Consider the following 27,947-nt stretch of genomic DNA (forward strand, 5'->3'; position numbering starts at 1 on the left):
GGTGCCACAGAGAAAGAAAGAAAAAAGAAATCCTCTAAACAGAGAATCCCTACAGAGCAGAAGACAGATTAGTAAATTGAGACAAACTCTCAAATTGAATTTGCGGTTTCAAGTGGCTTAAATTAATATTCAACTAAAATGATTCTGTGTCTTTCAATGTGCTGTGTATATTTGCCAGACTGAGCCAGCATGCATCAGAGTGACAAAACATCTAACCATGTCCCCATTTCAAAGCTAAACCAGTGGAGGAGCATCCCAGCAGAGTCATTTGTCTCAGTTGCTGTGCGATTATGAACAGCTTAAGAACTGGTTTTCAGACAATCTGCATCTGTCCTGCTCCTTTAACAGACCTGAATCAGCTCACTGTGCTTTTGACTGCTCAATGAAGGGCTGGCAAAGCAGAAACAAACTGTAACACACAGGCATACAGGGTGACAGTGAATTACGCTATTCTACATGGCAAATTACAACTTTCCTGTACCTTTCAACAATACATAATTTAATGTCCCACTGAGCCCATCATGACCCCATGATTTTTCTCTCTCCATTCATTCATCCATTCCTCTTTTACTGTGTGTGCTTGTTATTGAACAGGGTGTGGCTACTACACGCCACAAAAGACCTTTCTGTTATACAACCCCATAACGCTCATTCATTTCTGTGTTGACTTGTTTAGTCACTCTATCCATCTATCCATCCATCCATCTGTCCACCTCTCCCTTACTATGACTGCTTGTTATTATTAAGGGTGTGGCTGATAGATGCCACAGTGCCACAGGGAGGCCACACAGCTGGCAAACCTTTTTTATTTTATTAGAGACCTACTGTAGCGTTCTGGCCCATGGGAAGAGTCAAGGGAAGAGTTTGGTTTCAGATGATTATTCATTGGCTGCTGCCCCAACCACACTCCTGGATTTGATATGAGGCAGAGAAGAAAAACAAAATCTGCTCTTGGCTATATACATAGGTGTGCCATTATGGGTGTGGTAAGAAAGACTAAACTGTAGCTCACACTCAATTCAGATTTTGGGAGATTATCCTAATATCCTCATTCCCATTTGAGTTCCACTGAAAGGCACATTCCTTTCAACGGGTCATGTTTGGAAGATTACTACTAGCATACTAGAGAGATTTGTCTGCAGATGTCAGCGATGCTCAATAGATGGGTATGGCAAAGAACACATCCCATATAATTCAACAATATCCCATATTCCATGTGTGAAAGAGATTTTCTCCCTCTCACATCAGGTAGCAAGTCAATGTGGCCTCCGCCATGACTGCCAGTTACTGTGGAAACTGGAAACTCACACATCACATGCAGTCAGAAGAGGTGTTATTGGGTAGGATGTTGGTGGATATCAGGTCAATCTGGCCTGTTTGCAGAAAGTTGTTTTGTTGCTCTCGGGGTAAAGTGGCTGCGAACACACATCCTCTACTCTGTCTAGCACCAAGTGACCCCTGGATAGAAATAGCCGCATTCGCAGCTCCAGTTGTCTACCACACACACACTCACACACACACACACACACACACACACAAACACACACGCTTCAATTGCGTCCCTGCCAGGCTGGACCACTGCTTTGTGTGTGCGTGTAGTGGCATAGCTGGCTGTCAGTAGAAATAGCTGCTGTGTGACATGCTTGTTTCGGAGGCTTGTCATTATCCCCACACCACCAACACTTAACCAGTCCAAAACACACACATGCACTCACAGACACTTAGAAGCTCCACTCTTTGGTGCATCTGTGCATGAAAAAATGCTAAACTGATGCCTTTTTTAACTTGGAGAGGGAAAATGTTTGAATGTTTCACAGTATTTTGGCTAGTGCATGATGTCCAACAGTAGAGAGCATACAGTATAAAGCCAATAGACTGTCTTGCAACTGCATTTCTTTTTAACCACATCTCCTTGGTGTTAATTCTCTCACTACCTTCAAACTGTTTCTATCAAGTGATTGATGAAAGTTGTCTGCCAAAAAAGCCAAAAAAAAAAACCCAAAAAACATTGTCAGGTTGTAACACCAAGAAACCACTACTTTTCATATATTCCTAATAAGGCTTTATCACTTGGTCTATGATATGTGGGATCTGTGGGAACTGTTGTGTCAATAGTCTATAGGGACATTTGTGACAGAGGTGGTAGTTTTCTGTCAGTGTGTGTCTCTTCAGTATGTGTGTGTATGAGTGTGTGAACGGTAATATTGCAATTTGATGTTAAGATGCCAAGTCTGTCTCTGTTCTCAACCTCCTTCCAGACTGTTCCTTGGAATGTCACACTGTGCTGACACAGACAGTGTGTGTGTGTGTGTGTGTGTGTGTGTGTGTGTGTGTGTGTGTGTGTGTGTGTGTGTGTGTGTGTGTGTGTGTGTGTGTGTGTGTGTGTGTGTGTTCATGCATTTTGTAGGAAAGCATTAGAAAGAAATGACTTCGGTTGATTAAAAGGTTGATATATCAATGTATTGGAAACGTACTCTAAAATGACAATTTTTTTCAATTTAAAATGTTACCATTAGTTCTAATTACAATGTGTTGCCTCTATAACTGCACAGTATAGTGTGGTACCTAAATACCCTGTGTGAGTAACCACCGTTCATTTTTTGGCTAAACTTACAATGAACACATTTGCTAAAAAAGCTTTCAAGACAATTTTCCCAAGGCAGCAGGCTACGTGACTCATCTCCACTGGATTAAAGGTGGAAGGACAAGTTGTTTCTCAAAGCAGAATGAGACTGACAATTCTGATGCAATTTGAAACCATCAACAATAATGGTATCAATGTAGCAGGAAGCAATATGACACTGTAAGAGGCTGTCCTATAAGTCTGCAGCTTATACCCGCAGTAAAATGCTTTGAGTGAGTGCTTTAATTGCAGAATTCAACAGGGTTCCCACTCTTTACTGGAGATCATTTTCCAGGACTTTTCCAGGACATTCTTAATGATGACCTAGCTGGTATGACAGACGGGGATCACACCATACACTGTACTTCTCTGAGGAAATCTGATTTAAAATGGTATAAGGGCATAATGTTTAGACATTTTAATGTAACTTCTTTTACTACTATCTCCTCTTCTTGTTGTTGTTTTTTTCTGTTTCTTGCCCTGTTTTAATGCTCTGTTTCAATATTGTCATTACATTTCTTTTTGATAGTATTCTGTCATTATTTATTTGGAGAAGCCAGTACCTATATCTTCATCTCCACCACCACCACCACCACCTAAAATAAACTTGTTATGCTACAAGCAGGTCTGGAAGTTTTGATAGCTAATGATAATACATGGTGGGACTTTGCACTTGGATTTTAGCACATCAAATTAACCTTTCTGTCCCTCTGTGGCCCAAAGCCTGAAATCTCGAAATTGTGACTACAAATAATGATTGTTATAACCCACCATTTTTGTGATAAGCAGAGAAGAGAGAGTGATTTGGCCTGGATAGTTCTGACATGAAGACCAGTCAGATAGTTTGCTAGCTAAACCCAATTCTGTATGAGCACCAGATGGTCGCTGTTAACTACGGGCCAGTGGTTACACTGATAAGAGACTGGAGACCATACAGCTGGACACACACACACACACACACACACACACACACACACACACACACACACACACACACACACACACACACACACAGCTGGGCAGAGGAAAGGCGATCTGTATGCTAGCTAATTACAGAGCTGGAGAAAACACTAAGGCTATATCCACACTATGGCAGCTAAATGTAAAAAACAAATCCAAACATCTTTCCCTCTTTATGTTGACCTCCAGTTGAACAAATGATGATGATGTGCATCTCCACAGTTGCGCAGCAATAACGTTAAGAAGTCCATTTTTTGTTGCCTCCGGCTGCTATAGTTGATTACACAACACTGTTGTCAGATTACAGTTGACACAGGTGACGTTAAGTAAAATTACTTTATACTCGTTCAAATGAATCAGAAAAAGATATACCCTTAAATACACACATATATACTTACAATGTAATTTCTATAATAGTCATTACTTTTTTTGTCAACACACTAAAGCAAAAATAACTTCTTTCTTCTATTTAACTCTGAAAGCAAGCAATGTCCAGATTTTGGTGCAGTGTTAGAAAGGCTTGAAATCTGAATCATTTTACAGACTGTCTTTGAAAACATATCTCACATGCACACACACACACACACACACACACACACACACACACACACACACACACACACACACACACACACACACACACACACACACACACACACACACACACACACACACACACACACACACACACACACACACACACACACACACACAGAGAGCTGAGCAGTTGGCATGCCCAGATGGAGCCACCCACATAGCACAGATACAGGCTAGCATTTCATTCATTGACTTATATTTCTGCCCTGTCAGTCTGGTAGTCCTCTGTAAGTCTAAGATTACATTTTTCAATAAATAATAAACTGAGTGGCTGATTTTTAATGAGTTTTAATGAATCTGGGGCCTGAGGGGCCAAGAAAAAGGTGAATGAATGTAGGACTGAAAGAATCGAAACAGGCAATCAAAAATGTATCTTAAAAAAAAATCTACTACACCACAGCAGATATACCATAGTATAATATATCATACTAGGTAATGGGGTTAAGTAAGGAGAAGTGCATTGATAGCAATCCGCATAGTCTCCAAGGTCAAGGGCTTATAATAGCCTGCTCTATTAGTTGGCCTGGCCTCCTTGGGAACCAAGCCCACCTCTTCAATCATCAATAGCTGCTGACAGAAAAGTCAGATTGTCTGTCTTACCCTGTCTACCCACACACACACAAACGCACACTGGACAGTCAGCAAGTCTAGCCTCAACGGGCACCAACACATGCAAACGTGTGGGTGAGCAAACACACACGCACCTGCTGCTGTGTGACCAGTGCTGACACACTCTGGACTGTCTGACTACAGCTCCCAACAGCTGTCACCCAAAGACAGGAGAAGGGGAGGACCGAGAGGAGAATATGAGAAGAGAGCAGAGAAGTTGATCGAAAAGAGGACAGGGAGAGAGAATGGGATGAACTGATGAGGATTCTTTACAGAAACTGTCAAAAATGTATTACTGGAAAAAAGGCTCATCTATACTGGGACATACTTTAGTTGATAGGTATGTGTCAAAAGTACAGCTGCATACTGGCAATAACAGATATTGACAAACCAATAGTTATATACATACTGTAACTGGTCCTACTATATATCAATTAATTGAGGCCTTTAGTGATAAGAAATTGAAGACTTTTGATATGGTTAAGATATCTGTTGTAGCAATCAGTTAAGTATTATCTAATTTTATTTAGTAATGTAGATTAAGTCTAAATAAGAGTGTTACTCAAAAACTAAAACATTCACATTGATCAAAAGATTCTTACAAGAATGCCATCAAAAGACCCTACAGTCATGGACGTACCACAGATTATTAAAAGACCATACACAGTAGTGAAGACTATGAACATCTAACAATTGTAAATTTTAACAGCCCTTTCTTTGTATACATAGCACCTTATTTACTGAATACTGGCAGAGGGGAGAGCCAGTCATTCGCCGGGTTTAAGCTGGGTTTAAGGCCATGATGCTGTTTGTCAATCTTTATTACAGTCAAATGTGTGTCTTTATGCAGATGGTGCCTGACAGCTGGATGCGTACTGTAGCTTAGTGGCAATACTCATCAAGACGGGGTCAACGATGTAATGAATTGTTATACTGACAGCAATTACACAAATATATGCATAATCTGTAAGAGAAACAAAGGAGAATGGTGGTAAACTGCAGTTGTGAATGTGTGTCAGTGTGCCACTGCAATGCAGTGAAATGCATCCTGAATAGTAATGCTTGTAACTCCTATCACCCTCTTCTCCTTTACGATGCTTTCTCTCATGAAGACTGTATCTTCCCCTATCTCCTCTTCTCTCTCCTCCTCTTGTGCCTCTATTTTACCCTCCCTTTCTGCCCTGATCTTGTTTCTTCATTTTCTATCTGCTGTCCTCTACTACTCTCATTGCATCTCTTCTTTTCTGTCCTCCAACTCACTTGTCCTCTTTCACCCTGCTCGCTATCCTTCTCCATTCTTCCACTCTCTTCTGTCATCTCACCATTGGTGTGGAAAGTAAAAGCAGTGGAAAGATTCATTACAGGGACAAATGAGTGATGTATACAGGGATAATTTAGAGATGTCATGCTTTCAAAGTAACCGAAGAGCTTTGGACTGATGTACACTAAACAGAGCCGAGGCTGGTAACAGAAAGTGTGTCAGTGTGCCACTGTAGAGCTGCAGCCTGAATACTAATGAACGCTATTCAAATTCTAGCAAAATTTTACACTGTTAATGTCATGCTAATTGGAAAACAGAGACAAATGTGTTATACAGAGGGGAAGAGGAGGGCTGGGTAAAAAGGAGAACACAGGAAAAGGGACAGAATGTTGAATTTTTGTTGTTAAGGACTTGAATGTGACACGGTGAGGAAAACAAAAGGGGAGAGGAGAAAGTATAGATGACAAAGGGGAGTCATTTGAGAGTGACAGTATGCCACCTCTGCGTGGTTTTGCAGTGTGAATGCTAACGAGGTCTTGAGGCCACAGATAAACAAGAAAAGATAGCTGTTAAATGCAACATTTGCTCTCTGGGTTTCTCTCTTTCCCATTTGGATGCTTGGTGAGCTACTGAATCTCTACCTTCCTCCTCTGTTATTCTCATCCTCTTTAACTGTTTCTCTGTCACAACACTGTGGTATGAATAGATGCTAAAGCAATGGATGGGAACCAATTAAGATAACAAGAATGCAGCGCTCCGGTCTACTAAATGCCACCTTCCTTTTTCCCTGTTACACTCTGTGGTGTGCTGGGAGTTATTTCTCATTTTGACCATTTGTGGCACATCCTGTTCTTATTTACAGAGAAAAGGCCATTTCCAGTGACACTGTATGATACATATAGTTCCAAAGTTTTAGGACAATGTAACGGGACAGTCTTCTGGAACATACAGCTAAAACAAACCAAAAGGGTTTTATGGCCAAACGGTGGAATGTTCTTGACTGGTCAAGTCTGTCACCTGATCTCAGCAGGTGTGTCACTTGCTAAAGACCACACTGATGGCAGGCAAGCCCCCACAACAAGAACTACATGAGGATGGCTTTGGTGTAGTCCTTGCAGAGCATCACCACAGAAAATGCTAGATGTGTCTGATGTTTACAGTATGGGTCAGACACAATCCTGTCAGAGAAATCAATCAGCATGACATGTCTGCCTGGGATTAAATTGTTGAGCAAACGAGTGCAGTATGGTAGCGTGGTCTCTAAAATGCACATGCTGTACAAGAGGAGCGAGTATGAGGGTGGTCTCTAGACAGACACCCTGTGCTATCAAACAGTCTCCAGGCAGACTTGGTATGCTAATTTATGCTAGCTGTCTTACTGTACTCTTACAGCGCTATGTCATAACTGCACATGTTGGCTTCAGCGACAGATTGCAATGCAAATGTAGGTCATGGAGGAATTTCACCCCCTTCCCACCCCCTTTATTCTACTGTATTCCTTTGATTTCTTCTTTTAAGCTGCTCCCTTTCTGATCTAGTTCTCTATCGTACACTCCAATCTTTGTATGTTCAGTTTAGTTCTTCTCTTTCTGGTTTCTTTCTGTTCTGGCTTAGTCCTCTGCTCCCACCCCTCGTCTCTGATGTCTCTGTGAATGTAGTACCATAGTGTTAACATGGAGCCTGAGTTAATCCAGTCAGTAAGCAGTTGGCCAGTTCAATGAGCAGTCAGAGTCAAGACAAAAATAAATGCTCAAAGACAAGCGGAGAATGTCCCATGGGAAAGTACATGATGGAAATACAGCATTTTGGTGGATCTCTACTGACCTCAACAGTGAGAAGTGTTTCATTGTGTTGAAAATAATTGCAGCAACACTGAACAATAACAACATATTAAATGGCAAACATAAATCAACTGAATAACAAAATGTCTGCATGGCCCCACAGTCCCTGCTATCTCAGTGTTTCCCACATACAGTAGCAGGTAGTTAACATATAACCATTGTTTTCTTTCCAAAGCTGCTTGTTTAGGGACACAGTTGGTACTTGGATCTTGGGTGAAATGATGGGTAGTGTACATTTACGCAAAATGCCACATCTCTGATATGTGTCGGTGTCCACATACAAATACACAGGCTTTCGATGATAGGCTAAAACTACAGCCCATGGACTTTGGGACAATGTAAATCACCACAAGTGCCATTACATTTCTGCCTCATGCAAACAAATAACCTCAAAAAGGTTAAATAGTATGTAGAAGCTCAACAGCAGCTATAAGTCTGCTGCCCAGAATCTAACCAATTAAAGCCCCCAACGAGGGGTTTAAACATGTCATAAGATGACCAGAGAGAGAGAGAGAGAGAGAGAGAGAGAGAGAGAGAGAGAGATTACCCTAGAGCCCACTCTCGCTCTTTTCCGGGCTCTGGTGCCCCACTTTTTCTCTAATCTTCCTTTCTGGTCTGACACACATTCCACAGACAGATAGACAGAAAGGATTTACTCAGACCTCTACCAGAGAACTAAATCCATCGCTTTTTTGGTTGAGTATAGCCATCCTTATTTTTGGGTTTGCAGAAGTGAAAAGCACTGGCAATAAAACTGCAACTTCAAACAATCAAACCATGAAACCCTACTGACGTAAAGGCAACATTAAAGCATACTCTTTCCAAATTTATTGGACAAATAAGCCACTGTTTGGTGAGTAGTGTAGACTGGGGTCACACCAGCATACAGTCAGAATGTGCAAAGGTCTGATGTCACAGTTAATCATTTACAGTGAAGAGGACAGAGGTTCATATTTCCACTGCAATAACTGAAACACAACAACAACTGAATAAAGTCAGACCTGAGTCACGTATGTCTTGAATGCGAAACTAAAGGCGCAGCCAAAGTTATCTGTATTAACTCTCACAGTAAATTTAAATTGCAATTCTGTACTTCTTTACATTGTGAACACGGCAGATATTTTCAATAAAGGTTTTAGGTATAGCCATCACCCTTCACAGGTCTCAACACTAATAAAATAAATATCACTTTTAAAAACTATCAGCAGTAGAAATCTTTGTTACAACATGCATCTGTAAATGACAGAGAAAAACTGGTCATTCAAGAAAGGAGGGTGCAGAAGGCATACTTAAAACATATTAAGACCTCATAGACACTTGCTGTTAGAGAGGCCAGAGAAGAGTTTTAGTGCTCAATACTCTCATTAGCGCATTTAGAGGGTTATGCAAGAGGTATACTTGGAAGCAACGTGTTGAGGATATTTTAACAGAGGCAGGATGCAGCTATGGTATGGGAGTGCACTGTATTGTTCTCGCTTGTCTTTAAGCCCAAGGGCAATGTGTGAAAGGTTTCGCTCAAGAATAAACACTTATTCTGATGGTTATTATTCAACCACTGTTCTACACTAAAGGGACACTGTGTGCACTGTGTGTTTCCAACTACAAACTTGAGTCAAGAATCATCTGTGATGATGGACTCAATCATGGACAAAAACCAGTGTTAAATGGGCCCAGGGGCTAAATTATTAAAGACTGTAGCATTGACAAGCTCTGATGTCAGTGGTTCTTTTACCAGTACTTGTTAACTGGGCGTAACTTATCATCACGCTGCAGCATCTCCTCTGCTCCGTGACGTTGCTGAATTCCTCCAATTACACTTGTTACTGTAAGTGCAATAAAAACATTGCTAGTAAAAAGCCAATACTTTCTCAATACACCTGTTCAACAAGCACAAACACGTAACACATGGAAAAGTGACATTTCAGTCTGCTCTGTCTGCAGTCACTCATCCACCACACAATTTACACAGACCATCTTTCCCTATTATTCATTAAGAGCAACAAGTTTTTCAACAACAAAGTTAGAAACAAGACTGTGGTATAATTAACATACACAATGAATGCAATAGGTTCAAGCTTAACTTGACACTTGAAAACATACAGGACATCAAAAATATCTACAATATTTGGCTTTTCACTTTCAGCACTGTGACCTTTCCTTTGCCTGTAGGAAGAGAGACTGAGAGGCCTCTAGTCTGGGAGATACTGGTGATAATTTAAACCAGCCACACACTAGAGAGACTGAACTGTTTGTCAGTACAACACAGCACTGCCTTGTTTGCAATAATGACCACCAGATTGCATCTACCATGTGTGTGTCTGAGCCTTTGCATGCACATATATGTGTGCACGTGTGCTTGTGTATATGTAAGAGCCCACTATGCTGTCAAAGAGTTAGTGAGAAGACATTTTCCACCCAAGTGTCACCCCACATCCACCCAGCCACCCGCCTGCCCCTCCACACACTCTCTCTTTCGCATGCGTGTGCTTGCTCTCTTCGCACACATACACACACTCTTCACACAAACACATCATTCATTCGGAGTGTTTTATGAAGTGTCTATGGGACAACAGGGAACAATCCAGACACTGAAAGCTCACTGAGTCAACCCACTCACTGAGTTACTTGAATGGATTGATTGGATTATTTATCCATTTATCAACCAATACAACAGCTGCATTATCTCACACACCAAATGATAAACTCATACTGTTTAAGTCTATTAAAAGAACAGCATGCAACTTGCTTGTTCAGCACAGTTTACAAAACACTGACTGTTGCTTTCACTATTTTTCCAAATTAAAAAAAACCTTACCTTAACATGATTACATATAGACATGTTCAACACATTTAATGTGCAGTGTGAGGTCACATTACTTTATTCTAAAAGAAGAAAGTTTCTTCCCAGTGATAGGGAGGACTGAATGAGGTAACACTTCATCCAAGTTCACCTTCAACAGTCATGCTGCAGCAGATGGCTCACCCTCCCAGTTACACAGCATCAAGCTGATGATGGTATCCCACTGTGCGTGTGTGTTTCTGTCTTTCACTGTTTATGCAAATGTGTAGCTGTTGCAAACTATTCTCAAGTATGACGCATCAAATACTGGACAATCTGAGCACATGCACACCTCTGAGTTTCTACTAAGAGGTAAGAAAGTCAAACAGAATATCACCAACCTTAAATTACATTGCTTCATGGGAGAGTAATCAAATAATTATCTTAGGGAAAATGCATTGCAAATTGATTCCCTTATTCCCTTGGCATGTATCGCATAGCAAATTTTTCAGACGCAAAGTTTGCATTAAAGCAGATAAGTGTTCGTCCTCAACACTTTTAGTGGACGTACTTTGATGGGCACACTTGCCCTTAAGGATTATATTGCAGGTATCGCAGTCTGCCTTGTGCCTGCAGGCTGAGGCAATCTACTGGACCGACTGCCATACTCTTTGTACGTATTAGTAATTTAGACTCCAAAATGTGTTAAAAAGGCTCAAAAACGCACCTCAGAAAGATACAAGTCTGATATTCCTTTTCTGGAGAAATGTGTTTTGCATTTGGCTTTGCATGCATGTCAGATGTTCCAAATCCAGAACTCACTGGTTGAACCGGGTTTATGTTTAAACAAAAACAGAGAGCAAACATCCACAAACACTTGTGCAGACACACAGTGCATGCACACATATTCAAGCGCACAGAGGATTCTCTGCTTCCTTTTTTGGCTCAAACACACTCAAAGGTGTTTGGCTTACTCACCTCCATGTCTCGAAAATATACACATTCTCCCTCTCTCCTGGAGAGAGTGCACTGTGTCTTATCCTTTTTGGTCCACACCTACAAAGACAAACATACACTCACGCATTCATGTGCCTTAATTCAATGACAAGGGCATTTTAGAGGCGAACTCTGAATTTGCAATGTCCATGGGCAGATGTTCATATTAAAGCAGATGGTTGTGGCTAAATCTTTCAACTAGACACTTCCTTGTATTTTCTATGTTAATGTGTTTCACAGTGCAAACTAAATGGCATGGCAAGTGAGTCAACCATGAGACGTGACAAAAGAGTTTGACCTATAAATTCTCAAACAGCAGAGGAAAAAGGTCAGCACTAAATCAGCCTGAGGAATCTGTTGTCTGTGAATCTGAGAGACGCAGAGATAATTTCATGGATATAAGTCTACATGACTGAATCTCTACATGTGCTGTGCATGCATATGTGTGCATGTGTACATCAGGGTGTGCAAGCTTGAATAAGTCTGTGAGTCTATGCGTGAGTATGTGTATTTGACCCATTAACTGATTTAATTGCTGGTTCCAGTGATCTGTAAGATTCCCAGGACAGGGTCAGAGTGAACAGAAGAGAACAGAGGCTGGATTGAAAGGCATGGAGCTCGTCCATGGGATGGGATCTAGGTCTGGGCTGGACAGAGGACAGGAAATGTATACGGTCAGGCTGGTCTTGGACTGAAACTGGAAAAAGAGGACAGAGCCCTTTCAGAGAGGGCACTGAGACAGTGGGTTAGTTCAGGATCTAATGCTGCTCTGTAACAAAGGCCAAGCCATGAACTGAGAGGGGCAAAGAGGAAAGGGCCAGTTTTTTTTCCACTGAGCTGTATGGGGGTCTGTTCATGGCAGAGCACACTAATTCTGCTTAGACAGACTTTGACTGAAGTCTGTTCCACAAAAGTCTCGAGCTCGGTGCATTCCAAGTTGACTTCAGAAAGCCAAGCCAGTCTTGAGCCTGTCAAGTAAAAGTACATCTGCATTCAGGTAAAAGTTGCTGGATTATCTGAAGTCTGAGCAGCCCAAAAGGAAAAGGGCGTGATAAAACCTGAGCCTACTTATTTCAAACTCTGCAACTTGATAAGCCACCTTAGTTTAATCAAAATAGGCTAAGTGTAGGTTAATTCACAGCAATTATATGGCCCAGCATCACTCAGTAAAAAGAGTTAAGACAGAAGCCTCATTGAGAAACAACCAGGGCATGCATATGGACATACTCTCTCTCACATACACATATACACACTCGCACAGACAAGAATAAATACATGTAGCATGTGTATGCCTGTATGTACCCACAACTCAAACCCTTGCAAACACATGCCAATCAACTCACCCTTGATTTCTCCCTCTCCTATTTAGTCTTCATGGGCCCACTTTCACATCCACACATAGCAAACTGTCAGATTCTTGTGCATGTTAATTAATCTCAATTTTTGCCATGCACGCTGCAACTGTGTCTCAGCTATTAATCATTCTTGAAGCATTAACTACCAAGACTGAAAAGCTAAAACAAGTGATAAAATGTGAACTTCATCTATGCCAGTTATCGTGACAGGCATAGAAAACAGATAACGGCTGGGATGGTTGTGCCTGCATTAGCAGCGGCACAATGTGCATTAGCAGATGACTGGAAACAGTAGGTCTTTAGAGACATCTGGGGGTTTATAGCCTCCCTCATCCCGAATATCTGCTAAGCACAAAAACACAGCATGAGAAACAATTAATACAGTACACATGTAATCTGCTCTTTTGGAGTTTGTATAACGTATAAGAAATAGACTGCACTAGTTCAAAAGGAAGAACATACACACCTCTAGATTGGAAGTTATTTTCAGTTGCTGAACTCATTGTAGGCACACAAGGGCCTCAGTGGAACTAAGCTATTCCATAAGGAGGGGCGGCACTGATGTTAATGGGAGAGGTTACACAATGGGCTGAAGCTAGGCAGTGTTTAGAGGTCATAAAGATGTAGCACAGCCACTTTGTCACAACCGCAAGCTGGCAAATCTGAAACAATGACAGAAGTTGGCAAGGTCATTGCAGAAAGTATACCGGTATGGTGAAATCCACACTGGATTATATTCCTGGATCAATTATTTTCATTAAAACAGTCCTAATTTCATGCAGCTGTTACACTTTGGTTATGAGAATTATAGCTCACATAATACAGCCGATTTTAATCTAGGATTTAGCACTACACCCCGCACTAACACATCTGAAGCATCTAAATTCCATAAACCCTATCCCCTGCCTCTTCATGTCTGTGAGAGACAAAAAATCATTACAGTCTCATAAAGGCTACAGTGACACTCAGAGATACTGGGTTGCTTCCAGTCAACATACAAGATAAGTTTATGTTTGGCTGATGTGTTGTTTTTTGCTGCTACTGTCTGCTACTATCTTTCTGTAACTGATGCAAATTAAAACCAGGTGCAATCAGGTAAGAGGGACAGACAGACACTGGGGTAATAAAGAAGTATGGATGGATAACAGCAATTATTGTAATCATGACAACAGGACTGCAATAATGACAGCAACAGCTGGCATTGCTCTAAACAGACAGGAAGTGTGTAAGAACTGGTTTATTGTATTTATGTAGGCTTAACAACACTATAGTGGCCATCTACTTTAGGATAATAACATGCCTGACTTGTAAACCTGGGGAAACAGATGTACACATGTGAAAATGTATTTCCAAGATACAATCATGTTGACCATACAGTAGGCTATGACTGTAAGGGCATAGGTAAAAGATTTAGGTCTTTTAACCTTGTGATTGGGCTAAAATATCAAATTGTTGAAAGAATAAATTATTTTTCAAGCCAGTGTCCCTAAGTTAGTTTGTGGGGACGAGCTGACAGTGATGAAAAAGGCCAATCTCAAGAGTCATTACAGCTCAAAACACGACGTGAAATTAAAGCTGTGGCAATTACAACTGTAGAGGGGAAACGCTGCGCATTTTCCTACTCTGCAAGAACAAAAGCTGCTATGACATCTGAATATGCTGCTGAGTGTGAAGACTCCTTCTGCCCTTTGGTGAGAAGTTTCAGGACAAAAGGAAACAAAAGGAATTGAACATATTCACTACACTGTTTAATGTGGAGTCTGCTGATGTGCCTGACAACCTACAACATGGAATCACTGAGCTGCAAAGCAACGACCTGCCACTGAGAGCAGTTTCTTTCAAAACTGACTTGCAAAGACTCAGTTCTGCTCATGACTTCACAATGGCTATTCACAGAGACTACGTCCATGTTTTTCACAGACTATGGGCAAAAACAAAATCCTTGTTCATGCAAGGGAACATTTTAAAAAGCTAACTGCATGTGAAATAAAAACAATATCTGACCATGTATAGAAAATTCTAGTTATATGGGCTATTGGATGATTAATTATTCTGGGTCCAAACAATCTGAATGACTGGATGGGTGACTGGAAGATTTGAGGCATTATCGGCTCTAGAAACAAGTTTGTACAACTTAGTAATCATTTTAGGTCCAAACAGATCTAACAAGCTCCTACATGCCAGCTCTGGGGCAGGTGTCTATTTCATCTCTAGAGTCAGACATGTCCAAACAGACTCAACACCATAGGCGTTGACAGAACTACTGAGATCAATAAATACACAGGCACACACACATGCACACATAGACACATTGTGACATACTGACATACTGTATATGTGCACACATAAATACTGTACATGCTGAGACAGTGTCCTGACAGCTGCCAACCAACATATGACACAGGCTTGGCTATTTTTATAACCATGAACAAACAATTATGCTATGGGTGGTTTGAGAAATTCGGTGTTGCGTGTGTGTGACTGTTGTTTTTTTCTAATCTACCAATCCTGTTTCATATACATATTCCATTGCATGAGTACAAGCTCTCACGACTCTACTTAACTCCTACAGTGGTTTTCAAGGTCAGATTATGGGATTTAAAGATGGGAACTGAAGACTCAAACAAGCCATCTTATTACATCTAAAAACTAGTCAAACTTGCTCTATGTATACTTAATGACACTGTTAGGATGCTATGCAGTCTTACAAGTGGCATGCAGACATCCGTCTGCATACCAGTAACATGCTATAGTGTAGTAGCTTAAGGTTAGGCCACAATGGCCTCCAACTTTAACGGCCCCTGGGAAAACAATTTTACTTAATTCATGTCTTTTTCAGCACAACAATATGCAATTCTTGGAGAGGGTCAAAATTGCATTGCTGTGTTATTTTTAACATCTGCTCTCCCTGTCCGGTCTGTTGTATGGGAATGACCTCATTTCACTGTGCAGCCTGGTTGCCATCAGCTGTTTCACCGCGGCTGACTTGGAAGAAATCTCACTACTCACCCATTCTGTCACTCTCACACTCACTTGTGAATGGAATACCATGAAGAGGTAGCACTGGTATACTGCATGAGGACACACACAAGCTCAAAAAAGATGCACACACACAGGCACACACAAACAGACACACAGACCATTATCCATTATACGAAGAAGGAAACTATGACGAAATTATAATTTGATACGAAAGAGGGGATCTACATGGAAAATGAACTGGCGCTTGATGGAACAAGAGAGACGATTATTCTTGTGCCTTCTCTGTTCTTCTCTCTTTATCTCTCTGTCTTCATGGATTCAATAAGGCTTTGTCTCATTTTTCACCAATAACCAGTGCAGTTTCAAGTTTTCAGAGGGAGGGAATATGGTTTGGCCTGGGTTTGTTGCAGACAACAGCTGAAACTAATATGGCGATCGCAAAATTCACATGTTTTTCAAACCTAATGTTCTGGTTTTGCACAATTATTGTAGAAAATAATTATTTAACTTCTTGACAGCTTTTGAATACTGAATCTCTAAAACGACTGAGCAATGATGCAAGAACAACTTCAGTGGAATTCAGAGGGTTCTTCATGGCTGACTACTTTATTGCAGGGAAGTCACATTTTGGGGGGAGGTGATAATGACATCAGGAGATTATTGACAGAATGTGATGTGAATCAATGTCATCCATGCTGCCCAATGAACTATCCTAAAAATGGCTTTGTATTCTATTGTGGATATGTTCACAATCTGCATAGAAAATGTCAAACATGAAGGTAAATGCATAAGTTTGAACTATGTTGTTTCCAATTAGGAATCGAGCTAAGCCTATTCAAGATGGTCATGTGTGTCTGCAGCAAAAATAGATTTGTAATCACATCATAGCACTTTCAATTGGAAGCAAATTGAATTGTGAGATAACTGATGATTCCCTGCACTCTTGTCTGGTGTCTCACATTTTTCCTTTCAGCAAATTCACAGACACCTCTTGGTAACAGCTTGTTTACCAGTCTCCTGAATGTTGTTTTAGGTGGCCTGGTCTGAGGACTTCTATCAAGTCCAGCCCAAAACATGTTTAATCATTAACATTTAATCACATGAGTTTAAATCAAATAGAACTGTTAGAGCTATTCGAGGAAACACTGTCACAGCGCTTCAAGGCAGAAGCGTGATGTGTGTAACCTGGAGCATGTTTGTGCCATCAGTACAAGAACACAGGCTACAGGAGTGTCTGCATGCAATCCTTTCACTTTTCTGGGCAGGTTCAAGGTTCACAGATATATAAGACGTTAGACCAAACCATGAGAAAGATACGGAGATCACGAGTAAAGAAGGTCAAACAAATGGAAATACATAGAAAGAGGAAATAAAGGGCAAGAGAAAAGGAGCAAGAGATGGAACAAAGCATGACAAAAAAAAATAACCAGATCAGGCTAAAAATTATGTTCCTAATTTACATAACATCATTATATACATAATTGAGGATTTGGGAGTTTGTGGACTAATCCCTTGTCACTAGAAGTGCTACAGGCAAGACAACTTTGAACACACTATTAAGTCTTAAAAAGTCAACAAGCTCCCGTCAGGCTTGGAGCTGGCTTATATTGTAAATTTTCTGTAATGATTAACCAGTGTTGAAAGGGTCACTTCTTGAGAAACTCACTGTCACCGACAGCAAAGCCAGTCAACCAGTGTTTTAACACAACTGGATGAAAAAATTGATGCAGTGATATGACTAAAAAGATCGGGAAAAAAGCCAGTTACATCTTACGGAAAACTGAATATTCATGGGAAGGTACAGTAAAAAAGAAAATTTCAGACAACACATAAGGAATAAAAACTGCAGAGATAGGCAAAAGGCTGCTGGAAAATTAGTAAAAAAGAAAAAAAAAATGGGAAGAAATAGGGAGATGCCAAAGCACACTTCAATGTACTTGATCAGACTGAGACAACAAAGCAAAGTGAGCTCTTTGTACATAGCGAGCCCAAATCCGAACAGAACCCAACCCGGCACAGAGAAACAGGTGGTTTCAGCTAATCCTCTGCCTGTGTGTGGCTGTGAGTGTACACGTCTTTCAATGAACACATTTGAATGCACAGAGGTGTGTGAGCATCTCCAGCATGTGGCTGTGCATGAGTGTGTAGCTCTCTGTGCATTTGCGTTACAGTACACACCGTACTTAATTAGATGTATGTGTTTGTTCCACCAAAACAAGCAGATCCCGTCTTTTCTGTGTCTGTGTCCACTGTCAGTTCCAATAGCCTCTGAATAATAGAGCACAACAGAGGAAAGGAAAGGCTTTGTCTGGAAACTTAAGTAGGTCTTTCTTTCTTTTATTCAGACTTTCTCCACTTGACATTCCACTTATTTTATTTCACTCAACTGTGAAACAGTAATCTGGACTTTATCTTTACTAAAAAGCATATGCATGTGTCCCATTGTGAGTTTTTTGGTAATAATTCAATCTTGCATCTTAATCCTCATTTCTCGTCTAACCCTCACTGTTCTCTAATTGGGTGTCTTCAACCTGCTCCACATAATGCAAAAACAGGTTCAGCGTCGCAAGTTTGCAGTGTTTTTCTCCTCTGTTCATCATTATAAACACATCTGGTTCTGTTTAAATAAATCACTTAAACAAATGCAGAAACATAAACAGCATGCAACAGCTGATAATTATTAGACGTTACAGTCTTTCACTGGACCATTTTCAAATCTCAGTCGAAGGTTTTTAACTACACCACAGTGATTAGCTCATGCAATGAACATTTACTGATGTTTCCACAGAAAGACTGTTTCACAACTCCAGTGTGTTTTGCATGAAACTATAGCTTATTGCTGAGAGAGGTTTCTCACCGAAGTCAATATTTTAATCAAAAAACACTTCCATTAATCTTAAAAGTGTCATGATTATGTTTGGTTTATGATCACATTGCACAGTGAAAAGAGAGAAAGCCCACAGATGATGGCATTTTGTACATAAGATCAACATCTGTGCATAAGGTGTTCTCCTGTTATTTTAGTGTTTCTTAACAGCCTGAACTTTATGAAATCATCAAAGTATTTTGGAAAGGGGAGTTTGTTTGAAGAGCTTGAATCCACCTTTCACATATTTATCCTATGACAACAATCTAACAACTACAATGGTGAGGTAAACAGAGCGTTTTTGGAACCAGAGAGGAAAATAACCTTTGTTCGACTTTGTTCGTGAACAAAAGCCTAAAGATTCTCAGACTGTAACAGAGTTCTTTGATACATGTTTCAGTGTGAATTACAAATGGGAAAATCAAAAACAAAAACATCGTCCTGTTTTCTAAAGGCATCCAGGACCAGTAATGTGTAGAAGGACTGTACTGAAAACATCTTCTTTACTGTTGATTTCAGTACAGGTGTGTCAAAGTCATGTCTCATTTTGGGGTCACCTGTGTCATAATTGTGAAAGAATGTTTTTAAATGGGAGCCTTCTGAAAATGTTTAGCATGCACATTTCACATAGAAATATTTTTAAAAAGATACATGAATTTGAAGTCCACGGTTCAAGTTTAACACCACACATTGTGTCTTTCAGTCCTCCGATCGTGCTGCTTCAGTGATAACACTGATAAAACGGTTCCAGAGTAACTTTGATCCAGACAACTAGAACCATAACTGCTGATATCAAAAGCCTATCTACTGATCAACCCTTGAATTTTTATGAGCTACCATCACTGCCAATATCTGCAAGGCCATATAACAGTACAATCGTTTAGAAAGGCGGCCGAAGTCTTGTTCTCCCGTTTAAGAGACTTAACGACCTTCGCTATGTATGCTGACAAATCTCTGGATGCATGCACACGAACACGAACACACACACACACACACACACACACACACACACACACACACACACACACACACACACACACACACACACACACACACACACACACACACACACACACACACACACTTAAGATCCACGAAACACCTGATTTCCATGCTGTTACCATGGTGATGGCTATAAGAAGCAGGTTAGGACTTGGAATGAAGAATGAGGGGAAGATGTCATCATCTCTCTATAATGTGGCCTCAGCAGCCTCTGGCTAATAATGATGAGTATACAGAAAATGGTTTGTCTGTCAGTCTGTACTTTATCTGATCTAGACACAAAACCATACATCTGCTCTTTGTAGGTGAACAATACAGTAAGCTGATATCTTCACAGAGTAGAAAGATGGCTACCCCAGGGCACTTCTTCAGGGCCACTACATACGCATGACAACTGGTTTGCAGATACAGTGGATTCCCAGTTTGGTTTAGTGACAAATGAGTCCAGGAAATTATACTGCAGAGATCAAATTTTTAAAAGACTTTTTTCTTCCCCAAACAGATATTATGGGCTGTTGTGGGGGTTTACCTAAAAATATATCCTTGTGTCTCTGAGCTTCCAGAAAGCATGGCAAACCATAAAAACCATACAGCTAGCATCTTTAAAATAAGTTAACTTTTGAGGTAATGAGAAAAACTTTTGGACTCTCAGACTTTCTTTACATTTCCATTAAAACGGTGGCCCAAATTGGTATTTTTTCCAGATATTTGAGCTACTACCAAGACTAAATCAAGGGTGTTATGAGCACTTAACTGGCCTTAAGAACATTTTAAATTCTCTTATTTAAAGAATGGTACAGATAAGAAAATAAAGATATACAATACATACTGAAAGCTGCTTATTATTTTATGCTGTCAATGCATTAATAAGCCTCTGCAAAGATTAATGAGCAAAAGAGATGCTAAGTAGTATAAGTGGTTAAAAAAATACATGGAGTGCCCTTACAGTGTACGTCACCTATCTGAGTTATAGTGTTTAGTATACTGCAACTGCATCATTAATAGAAAATAAGGTCTATAATCCTAGTAATGATGACTCATTTTGATACCCTGGTGCAATTATCCTGTGGATGAGTTATCTACCTGTGATACAGATAGCAGCGTGTCAGGCATTATAACTCATTATCCACGCCTGGTTCCATGCTGGAGAGCTCAGGCATACAGTGATGCCTGAGCAACAGTGCACAGAAATGATAAGGGTGATATGCGATACTGCTAACTTAAGACACTATATGGAGACAGAAAGGGGAGAGAAAATGATGAAAGAGCAGATGAAAAATGACGCAACGCTCTTCATCTGACCGAATGTGACTCTTTCACAGCAAACATTTATACTTGGCGTGTTAGAGAAAGAGGGGGAGAGACAGAGAGAGAGAGTATGATGACTTCATATGCTCCCCCACTTCTCTCCCTGGCTCCACCCCTCCTTCTTTCTGCAGTGAGTGAGGTGATGAATGTGTGTGTCTGTCTCAGTTCCTATTAATAGTGTGGAGCAGGGCTGGAGGTGCCAAAGCTAAAGAGGGATGAGATCTCTCACTCTCTCTCTTTCCCTCACGTACACATACAGAGTTGAAGCTGACTCTACCAGAAAGTCCAGATGTAGCAGAGGTGGAGTTTACATCGGGGAGGGGGTCGGGAAGCAGGGGAAAGGGGGTTAGAGGTCGAAGACAAAGCCAGCAGCAGAGCTTCAAACAGCATACTGATGGATTTACTACCTATATGATGAAGCAAACAACCCACAGAGCCCCTCTGCACAGTGGGGTGAAAGACAGGACTTGAACAGTAGGGCTACACAGACAAACACACTGACACACAGATGCCCAGACACACATACTGTTTAACAATTCACTGATTTAACCCTGTCAGCACTGTGCTACAGGTCTCCAACAACACTGAAAATGACGTAGATTCCTTCAAGAGATGAGGAGTATGTTTGCCGTGGAGGACCACTGTTTATACACTCAAGCCTCTAAATCTGTGTGCATATTCCTACCTCGTGAGTTGGTAGCCAGATCGGCCACTTTCTGGAAGGCATCTAGGAAAGCAGCTACAGCAACTACTGTCGCCCTAGGAGAAAAGATGAAGACATTCGTTCAGCAAAAGAAATAATGATTGCAGAAGCAGTACTTCAAATCATTCAAAGGATATACACACACAGGTGGCACATCAACTGAAGCAATTACATAAAAGTGCTGGCAGGCAAACTGATCAGATAAAAAAGCCAAAAAAAAAAAAAACTGAACTAAACAAACCTATCAGATGTTCTTTTGTTCTGACAGGTAGATGAAAAAATCTTTTGCATGTGAATGCACGTGTGTATCCATGTGTGCCATGTTTTAGATTAGGAAACTATTCTCGGTCATGATAACACGAATATGAAAGTATGCACGATGGCGTCTGTATGTAAGTTAAAACTTAAACGTGCCCTGCTGTGTGAGGAATGCCTGTGTGATTACTTTGAGAACACTGGAATCTGTCCAGCTCAGCAGAGCAGCTCTTGAGCTGAGTTTGCCACACTTACAGGTCAAAGAAAGGATGGGTGTGGGATCTACCCTGGTTAGCTCTAAAACAGAAATTGGGGTTGTAGCAAGATCACAACTCATACGTGCTTCTCTGTCACCTTGTACTGTTTACCTGGTTTTTACAAATTGCAGTGTAAAATACTACTTCTTCATAACATACTGAGGAAAGGGCAAAATCCAATCTGTCCTAAAACAGGTAGGGGAAGCTTGGTGTAAGAATACTCCCTGTTATGCTCATTACAAACACAGTGTTGCTGGTAACCCCACTTATTGCTTGCCCAGCTGCCTGACAAATCGGGTACTTTGCTTGCTGGCAACAGGCTTCAATGGCAGGCCAGCTGACTGGTTAACTGACAAACACTGACACACCTACTTCAGAAACAACAGACCTCTTATGATTAAGATCACAGGTATGGAGATGAAACACTCTTGATGCATTGGCATATATATGATATCTGATCCCCTCAACAGAGATAAGACTACCTGTCAGTCACACATGGTAAAAACACAGAAACAACTGTCTACAAATTTTCCAAGGCATGTTTAACCACAAAAGAATGTTTGTTCGAACACTGAGCACCTTAATTTGCAAACAGTTGTTATTTTCCACTGGCAAACAGAGAACCATCACAATACAACTTGGGAATTTCCATAAACAGCTGAGACAGGTAGCTTTCGCAACTGGACAAAACAAATGCTGAATACAGGTTGTTGGTGACTCTCAGGTTTGTGTTTTTTATCATTAATCTTCCAACACAACCATTAAAGTCTATTTTTCTGTATTTTTACTCTGTGTATCCAAAGGTACTGTAAGGCAATGGCAGGAGTAGTCGGTGGAGTCATCTTTTACTGCATGTCGGCAAAACGGACTAACGTAAGGAAACAATTTAAAACATACTGAAGGTTTACTGTGCTTAGAGTATGCACAGCATCTAGACACAGCTATATAGTATATCAACTGTCTCCAGACTTAAAGTTGTTAGTTGTTTAGTCGAGTTACACTTAACATCTCAGGAGGACCTTCTACAAGCTTGACAGAAATGCTAAACAGAACACAAGTGATCAACTGATAAGGAACCCTGATCCAAAAATTTGTTACAGGCCTAAATATTCTGCTACATACAAGTGACAACAAAGTCTTAGCACTGAGTTAATGACAGAACAGTCATTTCCTTTAACACTCAAAAACTTCATGGAATATTGGCTAATAAATGCTGTGTTGTTGCAGAGCTGACCAGAAGATCCAAGGGTGTGTCCTGCAAATGGAAAAAGAAACATACACACAGGCACACACAGATTCCTTTCTATTTAAAGTCCTGTGTGGGCACCACAGAAACCTCCAGCTGATATCTGTCTCCACTAATTTATACCATGTACATGTATGTCAACGGATCGTATTTTACATGTAATTGCAGCAAAGTCTTGTTCAGTCAAGTTTAACTTATTAATACAAAACAGGTTTGTGTGGGAAGTGGTTTTAACTGAGGCCTGCTTCAGTTCACTGAAATACAATGTGCAGCAGTTCACAATTACAAGCCAAGATAATCTGCTGTCATCTGTTCCATGCTTTTAGAAGAGAAATGCCAAACTACTTAACTGGTTTATCCATTCACACAATTTAACACTTTAAGCTCCTATGAGTAAACAGCATTGAAAAAAATGAAACATGAAACAAATCTTTTGAAGATTTTCTGGCTCAATCGACAATGAAATTAGGAAACAGCTCGACAGATAAATGAATATGAAGTTGTAAAGGAAAAATAATTAGGCTTCAATTTCAGTTTTGACAGTCGGTCAAAAAGTATAATAATAATAAAAAAAAAAAACATGTTGCTACAAGCCTTCAGCTCTGCACAGTACTCCAACAACGACTGCTACCACTGGCCTTAAAATCTGCAAACACCCCTGTCCCCGAGTCAAGATAAACAACTTTGACTTATCTCTTCCACAAGGCCTTGGCCAAGCCAAACTAGCTTCCCTGTAGACCCTGGCGTAGTACTGCAGAGCGCTCCTTCTGACAATGACACATTCAGGACCACTGCCCCCTTCTATTCTTAGATCAGCAGAAACTGGAACCTGACCGTTGGAAATCTGAATCATTGAGTTTGTGTTTACCTCCACTTGTTTCAGACACAACACACCAACTGTGATAGAGATAGTACTTTGAGTGTGTTTCAAGCATTTTTTTATACATATAAGTACGTATGTGTCTACTGTGTAAATGTCTGCTGATCTTCGCATTCATCAACTTTAGGGTCCTATGATTTCCGTAAGAAAACATGAGACAGATTCACATAATTTGATAAGAAATACAGAATCAATTGTGAAATGCAGAATATTGCTGACACTGGTTCATGGCTACATGCGTGGAGTCAGACATTCTGTTGGAACGATAAAAAAAAGCTATGTCCGTTTCTGGTCCAACCTTGTTAATGATGAGTGGTGCTCAAACATCAGACGAATTTACCCGGTATACAAATTCATTGATATTTACAAGGGTTTTTTTTTTTTATTGTTGAAATTTTATTCATCCACCATGTGATTAGACGCTTTCAGATGACATGTGCTTAAACCATAAAACATCAAATTAAAAAAATGTCAAAATATTTGAGGAGTAATTCTTGAGCCCAAATTAGTTTTATAATCATACAATTATACGCTGAATTTGAAGTTTTAAGGTGTTGTTTTTTTGTTTTGTTTTTTTAAAAATGAACTTCATACCAGATGGAGGGAGGACTGTGTGAGCCAAGCTCGAACACAGCTGCAACAACCATGACCTACCAAACAAACCAAACACTGACAAGTTAAAAGAGGACTGTGATTAGAAATCAGCTAGTCTATATTCTACCCTGCCCTCTTTCTTCAAAGCTCTGTTCTGTGTGCACACATGCATGTCTGTATATGTGAGTGTGATCTCTGCTTAAAACCAGAATGGGCAGGAAAAAAAAAAAACACCATATTTGGACCAAAAAAATGACAGAACAGCCCCAACACTGTAATTGGTTGATTTCCTAGTTGCTTTGTGAGAGGGGAGCAGAGGGTCTAAATTACAGAGTAGTCTGCTTTAGGACGTCATTATACACACAGACATATGCCGCTACCACTGCTGGCTAGTCACTTATCCAGGCCAAGGAGGGAAGGTGGGTGTGTTTGTGTTTTACTGTGTGTATGTGTGTGTGTCCTTCTATGTAGCCCAGTCCCCAAACAAATTAGAGAGGTCCTTGGGAGGGGGGTATGCAGCAGTCGAAAGGGTTAGTTTGGCCAAATTTGTAGTGGCTGGAGACAGGCTTTAAAGCAGACAGAAAAAGCCTTATTTGTAGGTCACCATGAGCAAACCCAGATAGCGCACTCTTATTAGCGCTGCTGCAACAAGGGCATCGTTACAGCCAGCCATATGCCACAACCACTGCAGCCTGAAGCAGGGCGTAGCCTGAGTTTGATCAGGCTAGTCTAAAACACCGAAACATGGTCATGTTTCTATGAATAACACTCAACTCAAGTCGTAAAGGAGGAATTTGAAATTTTTTGGGAGCATCAATGACTAATCCTGATAGAACAGGAAAGTGGTGTAGGAAATGCTGTAAAACTAACAGGTCGAAGTATGGGTCAATGATTATACACTTTAAAATGGTATTAATGTATTCAGCAGAAGGAAAACTTTTCAAAAGCATCTTCATCATCAAGCTGCCACTAACCTACAGTGACTGGATAAAAAGATCTCAATGACATACTGTAACTTCAACTCACCTTTTCACCAGTTCAAAACCTGCTAGATTTGTTCTTTTAACATTGCGCAAGTGTCCACACACACAGACATCCCACTGCCAAACAACCAGTCATTAGCAGCAAGGCCACAAATACTCCCCTGAGTGTTAGCATGGCAGGGTCACATATTTAACCTCTGAATGATGGAGACACTCGAATAACATATCACCATTAATCAGCCTTAATACAGAGAAAATGGAAGAATGGGACACCGAGTGGCCCCTGGAAAGTATTGTTAAGTCCTTGAGCCTTTATAAAACTGTCAGTATTAGTCTGTCTCAGGACACGTGGACACTTAAATGGCAAGAGAACTGCCATGCATTGTTAATCAAAGAATAATTTAGACCACAGGACATCCATATTTACAGTATCTGCTGCACAATGAGCTTTTATTTCAGCTGTCATATGCTGTTTGTCTCCTGACACGTGGCCACTTAAAACCAACTAGAAGAGGTGGCTGGGATTGGCATCCATTGTTAGCAGAAGACTTCGAATAATTTTGGCAGGAGGTGTGTAAATTTACAGCATTAGAAACACAAATTAAATAGGCTTAAAGAAGACTAAATGGGGGAGAAGGACACATAATGACCCCCAGACAGTATTGTGAAGAGATTAGGCTTTTATATAAACTGTCATTGCTTGTTAGCCTAAGGACACGTGGCAACTTAAAACTTCTTCAGAAAGGAATTGACGCTGACATCTAATGTAAAAGCCATGATAAAGTACAAAATTAGTTGATGGAACAAGACTTTTTGGTATATGGGGGGGCAACATGGGGTACTGGAGGTGTAATGCAACAGCGGTGGTGGGAAAATTGTGGTCCGCAAAAGCTATCTGTGCATCTATAGTCAGGTTTCCATCCGATTTAGAGCCACAGGTTTTCACAGGTTTCCAGAAAACCGTCAAAACCAATCCCATACTACCGCACACCTACTTCAAATCACCTTAATTTACCTAAATAACAACAGTGTGTATTATTGAAGTAATTGAAGGCACTAAATGACTAACAAAGTAAAAATAGTTTTAGTTATTTTGCTTGCTGTAATAGGTTTTGTTTCCTTTATCAATAAAATGCACAGAAACATACAAATACACTGTGTGCGCACAAAAACTTCCTCACCTGAGCTGTGACTGCAGTTTGCCAGCCTTGGTGATGAAGTCTTCCCAAATAGGATAACTGCTCTGTGGGGGAAAAAAAGAGAGACAAACATAAATGACACAACCATCAGCACAGATTTCACTGTTCCCACTGTTACATAACAGTTCATCCAATGTGAGGCCACATGGATGCCTCACCTCACCTGCAGGGCTAAACAGAACAAACCAAGGCTTAAGCCTTCCCAGACACGTCACCCCCAAAAATATGCTTTTCCATCTAGCTGCCAGATTTCTTAGGGAATCGGGAAAGTTGAGGTATTGGATGAACAATAGTTTAGCAGTGTTGCACGTGTTTGAAAGGTATGAGGTTTGGTCTGAACACACAATAGGTTGTAAGAACAAATTACTTCCAAATTCCCAAACAGATTGCTTTAATATTTCTCCTATTTGTCTAACATTTTTTGATTTTACGTTATCTGTTAATGAGAGAACATACAGACTGTCATGTCCTGGGTTAGCTGAGTTGCAAAATGGGTCACAGGCCTCTTTTGGAGAGATCCCCACACAACAAGAGCACTCATACTATAGTGTAATGAGCCTGGTTCCCGATGGGATTCTAAATTTACCTAATTCAGGTCCTGGGCTGAAAATAGTTGAAGAGCCTTTTATCGAAACTATCACAGCTAGAACA

The 27,947-nt window shown here is 40.5% G+C and overlaps 1 protein-coding gene across 7 annotated transcripts in view; it reads right to left on the bottom strand.

The window, feature by feature from the left end:
• The window catches only part of LOC139333751 (protein MTSS 1-like), a 51,705-nt gene that overhangs the window by 21,875 nt on the left and 1,883 nt on the right, over nt 1–27,947 (bottom strand). For all 7 annotated transcript variants that reach the window (XM_070966386.1, XM_070966389.1, XM_070966384.1 and 4 more), the window contains exons 2-3: nt 27,279–27,340; nt 21,865–21,938 (exon numbers count right to left, since the gene is read on the bottom strand). In XM_070966386.1, coding sequence (XP_070822487.1) covers nt 21,865–21,938; nt 27,279–27,340 — 136 coding nt within the window. The remainder of the gene's footprint in view (nt 1–21,864; nt 21,939–27,278; nt 27,341–27,947) is intronic.

Source organism: Chaetodon trifascialis, chromosome 7 (genome assembly GCF_039877785.1).
Source record: "Chaetodon trifascialis isolate fChaTrf1 chromosome 7, fChaTrf1.hap1, whole genome shotgun sequence".
Taxonomy (NCBI): Eukaryota; Metazoa; Chordata; class Actinopteri; order Chaetodontiformes; family Chaetodontidae; genus Chaetodon; species Chaetodon trifascialis.